Source organism: Mauremys reevesii, linkage group 4 (genome assembly GCF_016161935.1).
Source record: "Mauremys reevesii isolate NIE-2019 linkage group 4, ASM1616193v1, whole genome shotgun sequence".
Lineage (NCBI taxonomy): Eukaryota > Metazoa > Chordata > Testudines > Geoemydidae > Mauremys > Mauremys reevesii.
This window is the reverse complement of record NC_052626.1, coordinates 7,325,567-7,346,936: the sequence shown is the minus strand read 5'-3', so window position 1 is coordinate 7,346,936 and position 21,370 is coordinate 7,325,567. Positions and strand designations below refer to the sequence as shown.

At 45.9% G+C, this 21,370-nt stretch overlaps 1 protein-coding gene across 1 annotated transcript in view; it reads left to right on the top strand.

Moving 5' to 3' along the window:
• PYGL (glycogen phosphorylase L) overlaps window positions 1-21,370 on the top strand; it is a 35,428-nt gene that overhangs the window by 9,011 nt on the left and 5,047 nt on the right. Inside the window, exons 6-15 of the mRNA XM_039534143.1 lie at window positions 8,564-8,695; window positions 10,478-10,589; window positions 10,979-11,061; window positions 12,491-12,634; window positions 13,196-13,288; window positions 15,619-15,765; window positions 18,422-18,585; window positions 19,154-19,268; window positions 20,985-21,086; window positions 21,173-21,320. Coding sequence (XP_039390077.1) covers window positions 8,564-8,695; window positions 10,478-10,589; window positions 10,979-11,061; window positions 12,491-12,634; window positions 13,196-13,288; window positions 15,619-15,765; window positions 18,422-18,585; window positions 19,154-19,268; window positions 20,985-21,086; window positions 21,173-21,320 — 1,240 coding nt within the window. The remainder of the gene's footprint in view (window positions 1-8,563; window positions 8,696-10,477; window positions 10,590-10,978; window positions 11,062-12,490; window positions 12,635-13,195; window positions 13,289-15,618; window positions 15,766-18,421; window positions 18,586-19,153; window positions 19,269-20,984; window positions 21,087-21,172; window positions 21,321-21,370) is intronic.

The window sequence follows — 21,370 nt, the reverse complement described above, 5'->3', positions numbered from 1 at the left end:
AATCATCTAACCAAATTTCTTCTCCAGTGATTTCAAAGTGCCTCCCCTTGCTTCTCCCGACAGTAGTACAAAGCCATGGTGTCAATACAAATATCAGCTGCTCACTGACTACTGAGGCGAACATAAAATTTAATATCAAAATAAACACCACCCGGGCTTCTGACTTTTTTTTTTTTTAAGACCGGAGTCATTGTCATTATTTAAAACCTAAATGAAGCTGCCTTAGGTTCCAGCCTGTCCCACCAAACTGTGACGGAATTCAGAGAGCTTATGGCAGCTTTTAAATCTAGCTTGCTGGGGAGCATGGGGTTGGTATTACAGTAGTTTGTAGGGGCCCTGACTGAAATCAGGGCCTGTTGCATTGATTTAGATGGAATATTTGGGCCAGGGTCAAAGGTATTAACATAACTCAGTCATTATCCATCATTAACCAGCCTGAAACTAGGTTCAGAGTTCGGTATACAGGGACTTCAGCCTGCTTAGTACCATGGCAAACATGCCATTAAAAATCCTTATAACCTTTTACTAAAGATAAATCACTTGAAATGTCAAGTATTAAATAAGGCTTTCTTTTTAACAACATCCCGTGTTTCCTTTAGCTAGAGAGGGTTTTTTAAAAGAAATAAACCCTTCCCACTTTTGTTTGACAATGTCTTAGATAGTAATAACTGTCCTTTTTGGTGAAGAAACAAAAGTTTGTTGAGATGGGCTGGAGCTGTCCTTGCTGTTTAAAGCCCAATCCGGTCTCCTGGATGATGAGACAAAACAAACACAAAAGGGGAAAGAAAAGAACAGCCAAGATAGAAAATGCAGCTTCTGTCTGACGTTGACTTTCACTTGCAATCTTCCTGCTGGAAAAACGCAGGCCCAGAAGACTTATCAGCCCCTCCAAGAATGGGCAAACATGATTATGGCATTGCTTTTAGTTGCCGCTCTGGTCACATGCTTACAGCTATGTTGTAAAATACTCAGTCTTGGCTGGCTAAGCTAGACTCTTATTAAACAGAAGGCAAAAGGAGAGAGAGGGGGGAAATAAGGTGGGGAAGGAAAAGGACACACTGAAGGGAAAAGGGGACAAAGTCTCACATCCCAGGTGGTGGTTGGAATTTAGCCAGCGACAATGTCATCTGGGGCCTTCTCTGTGGCCTGGTCTGATCAGGACATCTCTCAGAATTAGGACAAAGAAGGCCCAAGGTCCCAGGGGATGGTGTGGGTGTCAGCCATGATAAGGCTCGCTGCAGTGTTTGTTGGCAGACAGCTGCTGCTTTTACTAATTTTTCCCAATAATCTTCTCTTTGTGAGAACCCCGAAATGGAGTGGTGGTTGGAATACTCTATCCTCTCTTTACTTTGTTCACCAATAGGCCTAATTTTGAACACACACCTAGTTTGGGGATTCTTTTAACCTTACCAGTTATAATTTTAACATAGTCCTTGAGTGTCATTAGTAAAAACCTTTCTAAATTACATCTGTTTTTTGTCTCCTTTTTGCATCCTTCTTTTAAACAATTTTATATCAGAGATCATTGTGACAATTTATGAACGTTCACTCGCTCTTAGCAGTTGAGCTTACAGTCAGGGTAAATTTGTAGGCCCCGTTATAACAGGCCTCATTGTACTAGGCACTGTATGGAGATGCACCCAGGAAGGGACAGTCCCTGCCCTGAAGAGTTTGTCTGCCTTGTATATCTAAAGCTGTAAAGGGTGGCAGAAAGGAAGCACCATCCCTGTTTTACAGATGGGGAGCTGGAGCACAGAACAATTAAATGACTTGCCCAAGCTCACTTAGCAAATGACAAATGCAATTTTACTTGAACACCAGTATTGTAGGTTGGTAACGTTGACTTGTTGGTGCTTGCAGAATACTAAGCTGTTTACAGCATATCTTGGCATAGCTGCGTTGCACGGAGAAACAATGGGCCCTTTGAGTTCACCCAAACGAATCGTCTGTTCAGCAGCGACTGGCCAGGCTGAGGTGTTCCTGCCTCGCTGCTCTGAAATGAACTCCAGGCTTCCTTGTTGAACGTTGCAGCATTTGAATGATAAACGGCTCATTTATTTTGCCCATATTTGAAACCTGTGCGCAAACCGCAGTTAAAGTGCAGTTAGATGCCAATGTGTAGCTGGAAGCTGTGGGGTTTGGTTAGTAGCATGCGGTGGAGGAACGACACCAAGGGAAGATGCCTAGTTGAGGCACTGCACTGCGGGAGAAGCTATTTATAGTCCTGGGGCCAAATTGAGCCATAATATAAAAAGGCATAAATCTCACTGGAAGCTGCACCCATCATGCTGGGATTGAATTTGGTCTCTCGTGCTCACTGGGCAGTAGAATTGGAAGAGTGATAAAGGCAGTGCCCCTCTTCCTGGGGCAGGGAAGGGTTACTTTTACATGGGGGTTGGCCAATGCTGCTCCTCAGCCAACAGAAGGATTGTGACGACCCAGGGCCACAAAGGAGGGGAAGGAGAAGATCCTTGGGGCTCTGTCAGACAGAGAAGCCCCCCTAAAGGAGAACGCTGAGGTGAGGAGAAAGGAAGATGCACTTGCAGGGACAGAATATCAGTGGGCACTGGGCTGATTGGAAATGAGGTCATGGAGGTTAGAGATGGAAAGAGCTAGGCCAATCCCGCCCCTCCCCCAAGAAAGGAGGTTCCTTCCTGGTTCCTGAGCTCAAAAGTGCCCATTCTTAGCAGGGGACAGCTTCAGTCCTTTGGGTTGTGGGCCCAGGCTTCTGGCTCTTTGCAAACTGGGAAAGTCCTTTATTTGTGACAGGCCTAGCTGTCCTCTGCCAGCTGCAGTGCTCCAGTCTTCCTGTTTCTTGTGTGTTAATAAGCTTTCACCTGGAGCTGTAATCTGAAACTCTCCTTTTATTAGCATAAATCTGTGGTATCCAGCTCTTCTAATGGCCCTGGAAAGTGTGTGTGTAAATATATATTTATTTTAAAGTCTAGTCAACATTTCATGTTTGGCATGGGCTCGTATCCGCCCTGCAGTTGATTATACAGAATTCCATCTGACTCACGGAAAGGGAGCAGTGACTAATCGTATGAAAAGCAGCCTTCCTCAGCGTGCAGTTTATAACGTCTCTCCCATTAAAGAGCTGCTAGTTAAACAGCAGGGCAATGACTTTTCTTCCTCGCTCTTTGGTTGCTTTGTCTTAACGTGGCCTTGTCCTCTACTCCTATGACCTGTACGTAATTCCTGTCTCCTCTACAGCTCTAATTCAGCAGCATTAAGGCGGTGTCTAATCTATATTCTTCCATTTAGCAGCACTTCTTCATTGAGGTGCCAACCTGCTTCATTAGCAGGTCTCCAGGATGAGGTTTAAATTCTGATTAAATCTATTCCTGTCTCATCACATTCACAAGATCCAGTTGAGTTAGTGAGCGAACAGGGAACCAATTACCTTGTAAACAGATCTGGTCTTAGACTATTATAATCTTTGTCTAGAAGAAAGCATATTAGAAGGAATGCTTCTCTGTCAATGGTCATCTGCCTCTCATGGAGCTCCGGTTCTCTTATAGCTCTCAAAATACTCTGATATATTTGGAGCTGTAAGGTCTTGCAGTGTGGTGGAAGACCTGGCTTTCAACATCTTTTTTCTTTTTTTTTTTTTAAGCAAGTGAGTTGTTGAAATTGGGGAAATAATTAACTGAAGGTCTTGCAAACCGATAACCAGGGTTCAATGTAGAGATTACAAAACAGAGATGCCCAGGCTAACCCATGACTGTCAACATGAGCAGTTACTGGGATGTTATACTTGAAATAAAGCCTTTTACTGGTTGATGTTGCATGAAATTAAAAATGTAACCATGTAAAGATACCCTAAATGTTTCTTCTTATAGTCTGTTAGTTTTATTTAAAGTGAACAGGAAGGGTCAGATTAGAGATGCCTGGTGTGGGTATAAGTGTGTTTGAATTTTCATGTGAAGATACCACAGTTGAAAGGAGAGCCACAGCTATACAGAGAGCAGAGCAGTCTGAGCGTGGAACTTCTTAGAGAACTGAAAATGAGCTTAGAAACTGTAAATGGACACTTCAGTGTTAAGTCATTATCATAAAACCCCTGAGGCCAGGGGAGAGAACTCCCAGGTTAAGAGGGACAAATTCTACAAGGTCTGGGAAAAAAGTCCTATCCCAAGAGATGATGCTTGTCCAGCCAGAGGCACACCATGTAGTATATGCTAAATGTCCGTATTTCATGCAACTGTTTCATGCACCAAAGCAATCAGGGAGTTGACTCTCATTACAGACAATCAAGAGCCATTGTTTCTGGGATCTATCAGCTTGTGCTGACATAGAGCCCGCCTGGAGAGTGAAACTGAATATTCATAGCAAGATTATTGACTTCAGAATTGACTCAGGAACTGACATCACAGTCATCTCAGAAGGGACTTGCAATCAACTTCAACCCCTCCTGGAGCTGAAGTCATCTGGCACTGCTCTGACTTGCCCTGGAGGGATCTGTACTGCATGGGCCAGTTCAGCACTGAAAAACTTACCAAGACCAAAGCTTTGCATTCAGTGTGTGAGTGATCAAAGACAGCCAGGCAACCATGATGGGCCTAGTGAGAAAGATGGAAGAACTCAGTGGGGAGTTTGATATTGGACTCTTGAGAGGAGATCCACTACAAATCAAGTTGAGAGACAATGCTGAACCATACAGTGTACAAACATCCCTACTAGAGAGACCTTGGAAGAGACTAGCTGCAGATTTATGCAAATTGAGAAGACATTACCTGGTCATTGTGGAATATTCTTGAATGACATAACATGTTGCAGTGTCATTGAGAACCTGAAATGCAATTTTGCTCACTTCGGTATTCCAGAGCAACTGTGATGGGACAGCAGACCACAATTTACTGCAGCAGAATGTAAGTCCTTCTGAACAAAATATGATTTTGATCATATTACTAGTAGCCTACATTAGGCACAAGTGAATGGAGAGGCTGAGAGAGCTGTACAGACAGCCAAGAAAATCCTACAGCAGGAAGATCCATTCCTTGCTCAACACCACCAGCAGCCACTGGATACAGTCCAGCACAACTCCAGAGGGGAAGGCAACTCGGATTGTTTTCCAAAGTTGGAACAATAGTTCTGTCTCCAAAGTGGACAGATGTGAAGAGAGTAGTCAAGTTGAATAAAAAGGTTAAAGGAGTTTATGAACACTTCTACAACAGACATCACTCCAAGAACTGCCAGGTCTAGAATCTGGTGATGGTGTTCGTGTCAAATTGAATGGAGAAAATGGATGGACAGCTCCAGCTGTTGTAAAGGAAAAGAATTTTGTACCCAGATCATGTGATTGAGAACAACAATGAAGAGTTCAACAAACTGTCAACTCCTTCTGTAGTTTGCTTTGTTGATTGTTGAGGAACAAACTCTACAGATGGCCGATGCACAACAAAAAACACTCAAGGATTCCAAGTGAACCGCAGTCAGTCATTGCAACTAATGGACAGCCAGATGACCGTGTTACACATTCAGGCCATGTGATTAGAAAACAGTACGATTTAGAGACCGTTAACTGACTGATACATTGAACAGACTATCTCGCTGTCTTTACACTTTTAAACCTCAAACGGTAGGAACGTAGAACTTAGAGGAGAGGTAATGGAATGTTAAAGTATAAAACTGTTCAGCTACTAGGAGGAACTGTGTGTGAAATACTGTATTTAAACAAACCTCAGCCATACCTGGCGGAGCATTGAAGGGTTTTATGATGATCCCATCTGGTGTGTATAAGCAACCTCTGTTGACCAGTCTATATCTGGTACTGGAACATGACATCAGTGGCACTAGTGTCCCTTACCAGCCATGGCTGCAGAACCCCATTAGTTTAGGGCTTTCTAAGATGGGGGACCTCTTGGGAGGCTTCCTTTGAAGTGTGACCCATGGGAGGGCCAAGAGGCAGGGTGTGTGCTGAGGATCTGCTTAGTCACAACTTTTTAGGAGTTTATCAAAGGCATAAATGGGAGATGGAGGTCCTCTTTCCACTGGCTTTCAATGAAAGATGGGTGCCTAAGGTCTGCACCTAGGAAATTGGGTCGGTATAACTAGGTTGCTCGGGTGTGAAAAATGTTCACCCCTGAGTGACACAGTTAAACCAACCTAACCCCCAGTGTAGTTAACGCAAGGTCAACAGGAAAATTCTCCTGCTGACCTAGATACTGCCTCTCAGGCCTGGTCTACACTAGCAGGGGGGTTCGAACTAAGATACACAACTTCAGCTATGCTATTTGCGTAGCTGAAGTCAAAGTATCTTAGTTTGACTTACCTGGCTGTCCTCACGGCAGTGAGTCGACCGCCGCAGCTCCCCCGTCGACTCCGCTTACTCCTCCTGCTGAGGTGTACGGGCATCGATTCGGGGATAAATCAATCCCCGATAGATCGAACACTACCCACCAATCCGGGAGGCGGCTTGCTCCCATTGGTGTAGGGAGCATCTTCGCTGCAGCGCTCCAGCTGGAGCATCTTGGGTGTAGACGAGCCCTAAGAGAACTCTCTGCCCCATGTGTTGAGTGCTCCCTCTTATGCGTTAAGGAATCGTGTATGGGGTGTGTGTCTTTGTTGAGCATTTAATCAGGCTATGTCTGCCCTACAGCCTATACCGAAAAAACTTACATCAGTCAGGGGTGTGACTATTCCACCCCACTGAGCAACATAAATTACACCAGCACATTGATGAGAGAACCACTGGCAAAGAGCATCTTCACCACACGTGGCGCAGCTGTAACTATAGACGTGGCCTTATAGAACGCTTGCCAAACCCTGTATTATCTAGAAAGTTCTGCAGAAGGGAGAAGTGGACTGGAAAATAAAAATTCAATAGTAGGGGTGGGGGTGGGGAGTGAAGCAAACCATCAGTGTTCACATAAGATAAATCCAGAGTCCCCTAGATGCCAGTCAGTGCATGGACAGAGCTTCCCTCAATGTTTGTCTAAAGTTATCCCCCTTTTTGAAGATGAAGGGCAATAGGTCCCTGGGTATCTATTTGCTTCCTGCATCCTGTGCCACTGAGTTCCTCTGACCTAGCACTGTCTGACCTTGTTACACGGCTAGAGATAAGGGTATGGAAGACGGGTAATAGCAAAAGCCGCTGGTAATACAATTAGATTGTAGCTGTCATGTCTTACTGACCAAAACTGACACCTAATCAGGCTGAGGATCAGATTAAGGAGGAGACTTCCTCTCCCTTGTCTTCTGCATGGTGTGACAGAATGACCAGCCAGACCTTTTGCTCCAGCCATGGGGTGAGAGAGAACATTTGCCCTTCTGCAGTGCAGCAGGGAAGGTCTGATGACACTATTTGAAATGTGCAGTTGATATGACCACCATATACTGCAATCCCTTATTGGATTGTAGTGTTTAAGGTAGTTGCTTGCAGCCCAGAGTTTGCTTAAATTAAGAGACGTGGGGGTGGTAAAAGCCCCCCCTCAATATTAAAAAAACATTTTTTACCAAAATAAAATGTAAAAATAGCTGCTACTTCCCTTCCTCTTCTCTCATGTCCCAGGTTAGCAGAGGTACAAAGACACAGTGTAGAGGCTAAACTGGCCTAGCTGTCTTTCAGTTCTTTGAGTCCCAACTGCTATGTCCCTTTCACAGTGGCAAATGGCCCATTTCTATAAAAGATGAGTGAGTTCCAATTGTCTGCATATATTGAGTCTACTTACCCTTGATATTACGTTTTCAGCAGTAGGCCAGTGATATGCGGAGTTGCCTACCAGTCTTAACACTGCGAAATAAACCACTTTTTTTTGGTTCCATTCTGAAATTAATCAAAGGCTGAAACACACAACTCCAAGGAATAATCTGAAGCATGAATGTTTTTATAAATCTCCACCACCCCTCCCCAAATTTTCCTAGGACTGTGCTCAATATTGATAAAACCAAACCAAAAAGCAGCCCTATTCTTTCCAGGGTTCAGGAACTGCTTTGCAATTCTCTCTCCTCTTTAGGCCTCATCCCAGTATCTAAATCAGAAGCAAAAACGGAGGCATTTTTCCCTGGTTGTCTTTGACCCAGTACTGCCCTGAGTCCACTTATTAGATTTCTCTAACTTATTCATGTGCTTCCCGTTCACTTTTACGTTAGTGGGCTGGCTTCCTCGAGTACATCTACACTGCAAAGAGAAACCTGCGGGGCACAATCTGAGCCCAGGGCTTGTGTGACTCGGTCTGCGGAGCTAAAAACCGCAGTGGGTGCCTGGGCTCCAAGACTCCCCCACACACACTGGGTTTGATTCCAGGCTCCAGCCTGAGCCCAAACATCTACGCTACTGATTTTAGCCCCGCAGCCTGAGACCCGCGAGCCAGAGTCAGTTGACCCAGGCTCTGAGACTCTCCACCATGCGTTTCTCTTCGCAGCATAGACCTACCTAAAGGGCCTTCGAACTCCATCCAAACACTTGGATGTACTCTCTGTTCTGTGTCTTAAAAATATCATCTCTTCGATCCCAAATGTTTCCTTGTTGCGTTAGTGCAAACAGTGGCAATTAGCTCGTTTGCTTCACCTTGCGCAAGGTGCGGGTAAAAAAGGTTCTGTTTAACTATCCCCCTTCTAGGTGGAAGAAGCCGACGACTGGCTTAGACACGGCAACCCCTGGGAGAAAGCCCGTCCCGAGTACATGCTGCCTGTCCACTTTTATGGAAGAGTGGAACACACCAAGAGTGGACTGAAGTGGGTCGATACACAGGTACTGACGTGAGCTGAGTCGTGCACAGGCACTCATGAGCTGTTGAAGGAAATGCAACTTTTTTTTTTCCATAAGCTAGAAACTTTGAGTATTTTATCTTGAAAGAAAACTTCCTGCAGTTCCAGTGCAGGAAAACTGATGCTTGTCGTTCCTTTGCTGTTTAAGGGACACTGTGTGGCTTGCCAGCAGAGTGGTCCATTTAGGAAGGATATAAACTAGGATAAATCTGAGGTGGCACCCACATCTTGGTGGCTTATTCCTTCCATAAATCCCAAGGAGGCTCAGTGTGACAGATCTGTGATTACTCCTGAATTCTATTGCAGCTTTTCTTGGCCCTCCTTAACCTGGGATCCTCTTTTGAGTTAAATACAAAATCTGTGGAAACCGCCACAGAGCTTTGAACGTCCCACCTGCATTTAATGGCCAGTTTAAAGTGGGGCAGTCATCTGATGGCAGCCTGCCACCAGATGAGGAAGCTGTAGACATTTGAGGGGAGGTGGAGATGGGGAAAGAGATTTCTTTAGAAACTGCTCTACAGGAAACTTAAAAAAAAAACAAAAAAAACCCCAACCTCTTATTACTTAATGTAATTAGTAGAAATGGAGGAAGTTCGTAAGATTCAGCAGGTTGTAAAGTAGCATTTTTATTACTTGTCTGTGTGTTATCATAGCGTCCTTCAGCATATTGGTCTGGCTGTTTATGTCCATGGAAATGAACTGATGCTATGTACTGTGGACAGAAAAGAAGTCTGCAAGATGCAGCACATTTGTGCTGCTGACAGGAAATGAGCCATAATCATCTAAGAGACCACAGCTGAGGGAAGGCTGGCCTTGCAAAGAAATTAACCAAACATTTAAAAGCACCTCCTAGCCCTGGCCTTGCAGTCTGGGCTCTTACCAGTACTGGGAGTAGGAATGAAAACTTCACCTTCACCGCTGAGCACAAACAACCCTGGCAAAATATATAGTGAGCTAGTAATGGGCAAACCTCTGACCAGGCCTCCATGCTGGTAACTTGTGTAACTGCTCAGCCTGCAGATACCACATGGAGTGTCCTGTGCTGACAGTGCAATCTGTCCGTGTGGGGTTCCCCAGACACCCCATCTTCAGAGCGAAGTCAGAGCAACTTCTCTTTGCAGGCTGGAGGGGATGAGTGCAGATTAGCTTTTCCATAACACCAACACTCCTCCTTCTTCTTCCCAACCCACCCTGTGTCCTGAATTCTAACACTTTCCAAAATATAGATGGCTGTAGTTGGAGACCTAATTGCAGATATAAGGAGCTGTCCATATTCAACCTGGTTAGCCATCACTTGCTTTTCTAACTCTATTTCTAACAGTTTTGTGCATTTCAAGCACAATATCTTTCTGGCAACCTTTTCAGGTTTTTTAAGTTAGCAAGAGAATCCCAACAATGTTCTGAGCAACAGATAATTTGTATAATCAGCGGTGCCAAACAGACTATTAAGGGCCCGATCCACAGCCCGTTGAAGTCAGTGGTGAGACACTGATGCCATTGGGCTTTGACTTCCATGTCGTTTCAACGTACGCTTTCCGTGGGCCTGATCCATTGCTCTTTGAAGTCAATGGGAATCCTTTTATTGACGTCCGCTGGTTTTGGTCAGGCCCCATGTGTAGCCTTGACTGACGCGTCGAAGGGTGTGCTGTGTTCCTGGGAATAGTAGGAATGTCGCAGGCAGTCACGCTTTAATTCCAGCCTCTCCTCTATAAAAGACATCCGAACCTGGCTCACCACAGGTCATACTGTAACCCCTGTGTAATAGGTGGTCCTTGCCTTGCCCTACGATACTCCTGTGCCTGGATACATGAATAACACCGTCAACACCATGCGGCTGTGGTCTGCCCGGGCTCCTAATGACTTCAACCTCCGAGACTGTGAGTAGCTCTTCTGTGAAGTATTCGCTTCTGTCCTGAATCTCCCCACCTCTGAGGCCGATGGCATGCTCTGGAGCGAGGCGGGAGGAGGAGGGGTGCTGCCAGGGAGAGCAGTGACATGACCTGGATGATGGAATGCTGCTGGGACAAGGACTGGAACTTGCTATTTAACCATCTATAAATGGAAGTTACTGGCGGGAGGTAGTCAGAGGAAGGATCCAGTTTGAATAGCCCAGTAACTGGGCCTGCGCCTGACTCACCTGTTTTGACAGTCAAGCTTGTGTTGGTTTATTGTCCAGTTTCCCCCTCTGACTGTTAACTGTCCCGTGTGCAACCCATCAAGCCTCTTGTGCAACGTGCGCTTGCACTGATCAAGCCTTCCCTTGCAGTTAACGTTGGAGATTACATTCAAGCCGTCTTGGACAGGAATTTGGCTGAGAACATATCACGTGTCCTCTACCCGAACGATAACGTAAGTCATCCAAAAACTGCTAAAGGTTTCACTGCTAGAGGCTGTTGCTCGTTCCAGTTTGACTAATTAGCTGAAGCAAAACCTCCTCATGCCCAGACAGGGCAACAGATTCCTCCTGCTCTCAGTGCCTGACTACTGGAGCAGTGGCCATATCAGAAACATCCCAACAAAAGAACAGTGTGTGTGTAAACAGTGCCTCCGTGCACTGTGAGCAGTGAACATGGAGCAGTCTCAATCAGCATCACTTCGTGGTTTCCCTATGTTAGCCTGATATGTGATGTTGGGGTTCCAAACACTGCAGAGGAGTATTTTAAAATATTCAGTGCAAAGGAGGGGCAGGGGGGTTAAAAGTATCTAAGAAATCTAGGAGCACAAGTTCTACTGAAAGCTGTGACTTGTACTCCTAAATCACGTGGGCACTCGACAATACCACCCGAAATTTTAGAGAGAGAGAGAGAAATGAAGTTATGCATGTTGTAAAAGGCTGTCTTTCATAAACCCTGAATTTTGTGACTAATTTGATCTGACAAGGCCCTTTTAAAGAGAGAAATCAACAAATCTGGTTTAAGGAATACTTCTTAAATCCAAAAACAGTCAGGCTGATGCTCCAGCTGAACTCACGCAAGGTCAAAAAATGGCATGAGGATAAATTCATTGTTCCTTTACTAGTGGTGTGCATCGGGTCGCTTTTGTTTTGAAGCCTAATGTTAGGCACCCGATTTTGAAAATGTTGGCCTAAGATATGTTTGGCTTCCTATGTGTTTCATTGCCAGAACTCCTTTTCACTGCCTCAACAAAGCAGAGAACTGGCTCTAGTAGGGATGGGATTTGACATGTCGTCCAAGCAAGGCATGCTGGTGCCCTGCTCATGTACGCCTAGGAGTGTGAAGAGTTACTTCCCACCTCAGTTCAGCACAAGGAGTCAGTAGTTAAAGGTTAAAACCAATCACAGGGATTATAATACTGAAAAGAATCCCGTACAAATGAATTTTCTTCTCGTCCTTTTCTGCCTTTTCCCTTTGGCGATTTCACTCACTGAAGGCAGGCAAGGGAAAACAAACTGGACAGCTTCTTTCTTTCTGGTCAGGTTCAGTTTTTCATTCTCCTGCATTGGCACAATGCCACAATGTTGACGTGGCAAACGCTGCGGGGGAAATACCAAAACCAAAAAGTAATGTCATCTTAAAACCAACCCAAAATAAAACAAAAATTACATTTTTGAGCAAATTACCTAGGAAGAAGTCCTTTTAAAACCAGTCAATTTGACTGGGTTGCATAGTACAAATGGTATTCAGCAAGACAGCACTGTGAGGTTAGAACAACCCAGATCAATTAAGCTCAACCAACTGAGAATTAAGCCCTGTTTGTATTGCATCTGTCCCTTACAGGTTCAGATTATGTAGCACTCCCTGTCTGTTCTTGCTTGTAGTTTTTCGAAGGCAAAGAGTTGCGACTGAAACAGGAGTACTTTGTTGTAGCTGCCACCCTCCAGGATATCATCCGACGTTTCAAAGCATCCAAATTTGGAAGCACAGAAAGCGTTCGAACTATATTTGATTCTTTTCCAGATCAGGTAAACGTCATGGGATAATGGTCGAGTGAGGTCTGTAATGATTGAGTTTCAAAGCGTGCTTTCCACTTCCTCATAAATGTTTTGATGGTGAGGACCAAATGGTCTCTCAGGATCTGATATGGTATTTCCTAGACTAAGAACTCGCTTTCAAACCACCCAGCTTCAATGGAGGGAACAAATTCGTGGAAAGGTAGCACATTTGACGTGTCTCCAAGCAGCTAGCTAAGGCCTGATCTACACTGGGGGAGGGGGGGTTCGATCTAAGGTACGCAACTTCAGCTACGTGAATAGCGTAGCTGAAGTCGAAGTACCTTAGTTGGAATTACTTACCCGTCCTCACGGCGCGGGATCGACGTCCGTGGCTCCCCCGTCGACTCCGCCACCGCCGTTCGCGGTGGTGGAGTTCCGGAGTCGACGGGAGCGCGTTCAGAGTTCGATATATATCGAACTCCGAGAAATCGATTGCTACCCGCCGATATGGCGGGTAGTGAAGACGTACCCTAAGAGGCAAAATGAAGGATTACACGTTTGGTTGCTTGAATTTTGTATTAATTTTTATAGGTAGCGATACAGCTGAATGACACTCATCCTGCACTGGCCATTCCCGAACTAATGAGAGTTTTTGTGGACATTGAAAAACTGCCATGGACTAAGGTTTGGAAAATCATCTCTGTGCTTTTTCTGTTTCCTGTGATAGAGAATACCAAACATTGCAAGCGTAGCCTTGCTAAAGAGCAACTGTCTAGATAATCCCTTAACTTTCTCATGGCATATGGTATGATAAATTGACAAGCTTCTTGGGTTTACCCCTATAATCAGTAGCGTAGCTGGGGGGGAGCAGAGCAGTGGCTGCTCTCCCACTGAGCACAAGTGGCGGCTTTTCAGTTTCTTGGCGCCTTTTTAATTTTTACTCACCCGGCGGCGCTCCGGGTCTTCGGCAGCGCTTCGGCGGGTCCTTCACTTGCTCCGTGTGTGTTCAGCGGCACTGAAGGACCCGCTGCCGAAGACCTGCGGAGCGAGTGAAGGACCCGCTGCTGAAGATCCGGAGCACTGCCCCGTCAGTAAAAGCGCTGCCAGGTGAGTAAAAGCGCTGCTTTTTTTGTGTGTGTTCCACCTGGCTACACCATTGCCTATAATCTAGCTAAACTGTGATCAAGACCACAGAGTTGAAGAAAGTGATGGGTAGCAGGCCTTGTCAGTACAGCTTTAGGGACTTACGGAGGCCAATTTTGTAACTGCGTATGTCAAGTTTATCTTTAAGTTAAAACCTTTTGTAAGGTTTCTGCTATAAAAGAATGGATCTGTTCAGTAGTAATTTTTTTATTATTTCTGAAGAGGTAAATCTGCTCCATGTGGAGCCCTACATTTTCAAGAGTCTGCTAACACTTTTGCATGTGTCAACAGCAGATATATATATGTGTATGTGTATATGTGTGTGTATATGTGTGTGTGTGTATATATATATATATATATATATATATATATATATATATATATATATATATATATATATATATATATATATATATAATATAATTTTTTATAAAAAAATATATACAGAAGTTGGGTTGCATACACACAAGTGCATTCACAAATTCTCACGCTGTGCTTGCTCCGTGGGTGTGGCACACATGCCAGTCAGATGTCCTCTGATATGTATGTATTCTTTATACATACTCTTCAGAATACTTCTCTTGTTACACTTGTAAGCTAACTGACTACCAACCATTTGGAAACTGAATCCTTTCCTGTGCAGCACAAAGCCATCGATGCAAAGATGCTCATTCTATAATATGGTAACAGCCTGTTAAATAGAGACAGCTGATGACTATAGTACTGTACGCTTCTCTAAACAAAGGCTCACTGTTGTAATGATTGTCTGTCTGATATTTATGTGGCAAGGATTTGTAAACCTGCTAAAACTTCTTAGATAAAAATAAGTAGTTAAAAGTAGCTATTGGAACACACTAACTTTCTCATGCAGGATATGGAACAGCTGCTGCCTAGAACAACTTCATCAATAATCTGCATCTTGAGAGCAGTAACTAAAATAGGATTTGTGGAACCAATAACTAGCAGCCGCAGACTGTAATGTTCTGTTTGACCAGTACAATCCGGAACTTTCTTATATGAGAGGTTTAAGTTGGAATTTTATTAAAGTTCATGATTCCATATCAGAATTCATGGGAGTTTGTTTTAAAAAGCCTGTTTCTTCTTATCTGAAAGGAGCTGCAAAATGAGTTTTCCTGCTGGAAGTGTATAGGTGTATTGCAAGGAACTGAATTTCCCTTTGTTGAACAATGTTCTTGCTTGTCAGAAAGGCCTGTTTCATCATAAATCATGAGAGAGAATTGGAGTGACCAGCATAGATTGACAAGTTGTTTATTGGTATTAGTCATCCAAGAGGCCCCAAACGAGAACACAGCCCTGTTGTGCTAGGTGTGCATTTACCTAGTAAGAGCTGACCATTTACATAGAGGAGACACAGGAGGGGGCATCATCCCCCTTTTACAGATGGTGAATGTAGATACAGGGCTTGTCTACACTTGAAATGCTACTGCTGCAGCTGCACCACTGTCGCGCTTCAGAGTAGGTACTATCCATGCCAATGGGAGGGGTTCTCCTGTCGCTGTATTTAATCCACCTCCCTGAGAGGGGTCTGTCTACGGGGTGAGACCACTCAGAGGTGTGGATTTTTCACGCCCCTGAGCGATGGAGTTAAACTGATTTAACGTTCTAGTGTAGGCCAGGTTGCAGAGATTAAGTTATTTTCCTGCTCTGCTTCAGGGAGTCTGAAGCAGAGCCAGCCCCCAAGCACATACACCCCTCCCTCCACCAAGTGAGAGGGAACAATATGTATCCCAGGACTGGGCCTGAGTAAAGTTTTGTCACAGAGTGGGTAGCATGTGGGTGTTGTACAGGTTTGAGGGGTCCTTGGCTTTACTCTTTTAACCATTAACCCCCCCCCCCCCTATTAACGCCAGGCCTGGGATATCACCAAGCGGACCTTTGCCTACACAAACCACACGGTGCTCCCCGAAGCGCTCGAGCGCTGGCCGGTCGATCTTGTGGAGAAGCTGCTGCCGAGACATCTGCAAATAATTTACGAAATAAACCAGAGGCATCTGGATGTAAGTAACTTGAAATGAAACTGACACTGGCTCTGAGTGCCAAACGCATCCCGCTGTGGGAGGGGAAAGGAAGCATCCGGTGTCTTGCTGGGCTGTGCCAGGGCATGGCGGTTGTAATGGACATGGAATCTGGGTGTGGGGCTGTGGGGATCTGTGCTTTATTTTTTTCAACAGAGGGTAGGGAAAAGGGGGTCCTTGACATAACGATTGGGCTATACCACAGGCCAGCCTTTTCTGTGCTTGCTCTTTATCCCAGTCTGGCTCTTGTTTGAGCTGTCAATTTTTAATGAGGAGTCCCTCTGAGGAACATCAAGTTGTTTTCCTCCTGAAATATGAAGGTCACTCTAGACAAGATGGAGTGTAAAATAAACAAGGGAGGGCTTCAGTCTCATGGACATTAGGGCCTCTTTGCACTCTGGCAGCCCAAAGGGGCCTTTAATGTGAATTTGAATCCAAGCCAGGATGCACATTAACAAAATCTGTCTCTCTAGTCCTGCGTCCCCCCAAGCCCCCGTGGAATGTTTGTTTTTGCATCATGCTGTATCAGTGGCCCTATAAGAAAGCTCAAGGGGGAGAGGAATCACAAACACTAAATTGGTTCCTAAAGGAAAAACTGGTGAATCAAACCACTTTGCCAGTCGGTAAAGGTGCTTTGCCCCGACACATGGAATATTTATTTGTGGGAGCAGGGTTGACCGGATAATATATTCGATTTACCAGAGAGGGCAGAGACAAGGACGTGCAGATGTCAATTATACAAACCCTTCACAAGGCTTCAAATGATGGGGAGGAGAGAGGAACAAACCAGCTAGAATGGCAGTGTAACAGGGCAGACTCACCACCACGGCGCCTCCTGCTGGTTGGTTTGGGAATTAGCTCTTTCAGCGGCGCGCCTTCACTACTGTTCTCTCGCCCTCTGTTACTTTCTTGGTCTCCACTGTCCTCGCAGTCGGACCCACGTCACTCCCAGACTGCAGTGTCCACTTCTGGACACCGCCCTCCCACTGTGCCCGCTCCGCTGCTCTCCCCCTGCTCCCCCCCCTTCCGGGGGACCAGCATTTTTTGGTTCTACCACTCACCTCAGTGGCTCAGTGCAGTCCTCAATCTAGCCCCTTCCTCCAAGGGCAAACTGCAGTCTGGCTTAGCCACTCGTCACTGGCAAGTGGGGGGAGAAAGAGGGGGACCCAGGCCTGCCTGCTACTCTGGGCTCTGACCCAGGGACCATCTAGCAGCTGCCACTTACTGCCCCCCTCTAACGCTCCTCTACTGCCTGCTTCCCTGGGCCGCTTCCCCATCGTCCCAGCACTTTCTCTGCTGCTTTGTGTTGTCAGCCTGGAGCTGACCCTGCCCAGCCCTGCTCTGGCTTCGGTGCTTCTCTAAGAGCCAGTTCTCGCTTTGTCCTCCAGGGAGAGATGGGGCCGGCTCCAGGCACCAGCGGAGGAAGCACGTGCCTGGGGCAGCACGTGCTGAGGGGCGGCATTCTGGCCATTCTTGGGGCGGCACAGTCAGAGCGTTTTTGCTTAGCCAGTCTGGACAGCAGTCCGAGCAGCTGGTGGCTTTTTTTGTTGCTGTTCCTTGGGGCGGCAAAAATGGTAGCGCCGGCCCTGGGGAGAGGCTGTGCTCCTCGCTGCCCTGCAGCCTTCTTATAGGGCCCGGCCTGGCCCTGATGGGCTGCTTTCAAGCCTCCACTTGATTGGCTGGGGCTCTGCACAGCCTCTCTGGCTGCCCCACTACAGGCAGAATTCACTTGTGCTGCCATCCTGGCTGCCTGGAACGTGGTGGTGGTGGTGTTATAACTCAGGTAGAGGATGATAAAGTGCAGCCATTCCTAAACAAGGCCCGTTAAACTGCTTCACCTGGGATGTGCAGTGCAGTGCGTGCTCCAGAGTGGCTCGGCCCCCTAGAACTCATTATTGTTCTATTCTGGGACTTCTGCTGCTGTTGGTCCCATTGTCCATTTCTTGAATGCCTCTTAGGCCTGGCCCACCCTCAGTGACACATGATTCACAGCCGCTGGCTGGCTGTAGCTAAACTTAGAGAGACCAGGTGGGCAAGGTAATAGCTTTTATTGGATCAGCTTCTCCTAGTGAATGACAAGCTTTCGAGCTTCCACAGAACTCTTCATCAGGTCAAGTATACTTAATCCTGTTTTATACTGGCCCATGCAGGTGGCTGTTCTTATTTGTAGTCAGGGATGGCTGCTTTTTTTTTTTTTTTTTTTTGTTCTAATTATTTGGGGATTGATTGAGTTGTAGAGTGACTAAGCTTGTTGATGCTCTAAGGTATCCGTGATCTAGTTGCTATGGATTTTTTTTCTTAAAAATCATTACAGCACATTTTTGAATTTGTCATCTGGACGGCACTCGAACAGAATGCAGCTGAACCCCAAATCTGTTTTCCAAAATTTAGATCTATCCCCATATCAAAATTGAAGCTGTTCTTTATCAACCTGAATTTTACAAAGGTTTCAGATGGCCCCAGCGTCCTTCATAGGATTGGGTTTTACCATATAGCAGTCCTTGCACTGATCAGAACCCAGATGCTATTATGGCAGAGGGTGTGCTTTCCCTCTGCTGGCTAAGAGAGCAGCTGAGCTGAATGCCCAATTATAGATACTGAATTTATGACTGTCTTTATCCCATCTCCAACCTCACAGAAAGTCAGAGCCCTGTTTCCTAATGATATTGACCGTCTGAGAAGAATGTCCCTGGTCGAAGAAGGAGGAGTCAAGAGAATCAACATGGCCCATCTCTGCATCATTGGCTCGCATGCTGTTAATGGCGTAGCAAAGATCCACTCTGATATCGTGAAGACTCAGGTGTAAGTTAGAAAAACAAATGTGGCTCATGGATGAATTGCAAAGTACAGCAGTTCCTGACCCTGCTCAGTAAGACGTCTGAAATGGTTACACTCAGGTTCGCTACACTAAGATTGGAGCACAACTGTTAAATTCTTATAAAATGGAAAATCGGGTTTGTCTGAGTCAGGATCAAATCAGCACAGTGCAGAGCAGGAGTGCAAAGCAATTGTGAATGATGCCAAGAGCAAGCCAGGATTAGCAATGGTTAGTTATTTGTGAATGCCTGTTAATGTAATAGAAATGGGCTGTAAAATTAGCCTTTTCCCCCTTAATTCCTCACCATTGCAACTCCCACGTCTAATGGTGCAGAAAGGGAGATTGACAGTAAGTGACTAGCTGAGGGCCCTGAGGTGAGTCGCCCGTTGTCAGAGCTGGGGGTAGAATTTGCATCTTCCGCCACCTAATCTTGTGCTCTAAACGCTAGACAACGCTGCCTGGATGCACTGATACCCTCTCAGATAATGGCTTCACACTGAGCATAGCAGAATAGCCTCTCAGAATAAGGCCATTACCTTCTCGTTGTCCTAGATTCAAGGACTTTGCCGAGCTGGAACCAGAGAAGTTTCAGAATAAGACCAATGGGATCACCCCCAGGCGCTGGCTCTTGCTTTGCAACCCAGGACTAGCAGAGCTCATAGCAGAGGTAACTACAGTGCACGTGGGGAAGAGGGCTTGGGCACACGGCAATGTGTTAAAATGGTAACCAGCTCTTTCTGCAAGTGAGCCCCCGCTTGGGGAATGCTCTCTGCATCCTCACTGAATGCGGCAGCTGGATGCCTCTGCAGCGGTGATGACTGCTCAGATGCACATGTCTCGGGGGGGGGGGGGGTTGATTTCCCCATGGGGACAGCACTAGATCCAACAGCTGGAAACATGGATGCCAACTTCCCCTCTGCCCTGAGGATGCTCAAACCCCCACCACCACCACCCTCGCCCTGCCCCAATTCCACCCCCAGTCCCTGCCTCTTTACCACTTTTTCCCCCAAGCATTCTGTGTCCCCACTCCTCCCCCGGCTCCCCCAAAAGTCCTAAGCGCTGTCAAACAGCTGTTAGGCGGTGGGCAGGAAGCACTGGGAGGGGGAGGAGAAGGTGAGGAGGGAGTGGGGGCAGGGGGAGCTTGGCTGCCGGTGGGGGGTGGAGCACCTGCTAACTTTTCCCCGTGGGTGCTCCAGCCCCACAGCACCCAGGAAGTCAGTGCCTATGGCTGAAAATACAGGAAAAAGGAGCAGCTCCCCTCCAGTTTCATATGCTAGTCACCTGGTCCAGCCTCAGACAGTGAAGCAGAGGCGGAGGGTCTTTTTGCAGAAAGAGTCACTGAGTGGCCCACGTTGTTAATCTCCATACCCTGATTCAGGGCTGGCATTTGGGGGAGAGAATTTGTATTGGAAACTGCTTTATTCAGACTGTTTGCTCCCGGCCTGGAATATCTCTCAGCGTGCATGGCTCCTGGCTGGGAAGACTGCCCAGATTGCTTTATGCCATCAAATGCCTGCTTGAAATATTGGTCCCCTATCTCATGAGAAGCTATCAGAGGCTTCCTGTGTTTCTCTTTCAGAGTATTCCTGCCCCCTCTCCCCCCCCACCCCCAGTACAATAGAGTCTGAGTGTTTGCAGGGTGTTTGCTCACTAATGGTGCAGCCAGAGTGACCAGTGAAAGTGGTGTTTGTTTTAAAAAAAAATCCTTAAGATTTATTTTTTCTTATTTAGGAGCTTTGGAGAATTGAAAACCACGTTGGGTTTCTTACTCCGTTTCTCTTTGTAGGTGGTACAAGGACATGCACAGGACTTGTGCCTTGGTACACTTTCCCCAAAGTGAATAAAACAATGGCTGTGCCTTTCAAAATACTGCTACACATTGACAAGCCCAGCATGCAGAAATGTCTGAGGCTCTGCCTTTCAACTCCCAGTTTTGGAGGGACCTCTTAGGAGGAGGGACCTGTTGGAATAAACCCTAGTTAGGAGAGTCCAAAACCCCAAGCCACTCAAACTCTTGACCCCATTGCTAGTGAAGCCAAGTTGGCAAATGTGTTTTGAAACTCTCCGCGGGAGAGGGATTTGAGGAAAGGAGGTGGGGGATGACCTTGGACCTCTAGCTCCTTCAATTTATAATTGGCCAACCTTTTTCAAACCTTGTTTGTCATTTTAGTTTTCAGCCTGTTGAGTTAAAATTTCTTGAACAGAAGTGCTGCCTGTAGAAAATATTGATTCCTCCAGAAGTTAGAAGACCATGTGTTCTGTACGTCTGCGTGGACTGAGCAAAATTTGCAGCACGTGTGTAAAAAGGCAGTTCAGTAACTGTAGAGATGAATGTATTGAATGACTTTATTTTATTATTATTAATTATTATTACTTATTACAGAAAATAGGAGAGGACTATGTGAAAGATCTAAGTCAGCTGATAAAGCTGCATAAGTTTGTTAATGACGATATCTTCATTCGGGAGGTTTCCAAAGTGAAACAGGTAAGGGATTAGGGAATCTCTGGACGAGCCATGGGATGGTGTGAACTCAGCTGCATGCAATAATACCTTTTTTAACCGCTCCGCAGGAGAATAAAGTTAAGTTTGCCCAGTACTTGGAGAAGGAATACAAAGTGAAGATTAACCCTTCCTCCATGTTTGATGTGCATGTGAAGAGAATTCACGAGTACAAGCGTCAGCTCATGAACTGCCTGCACATTATCACCATGTACAACCGTAAGTCACTCACCTGGTGTCTGTCTCCTTCAGAAAGACAATCTGAGCCA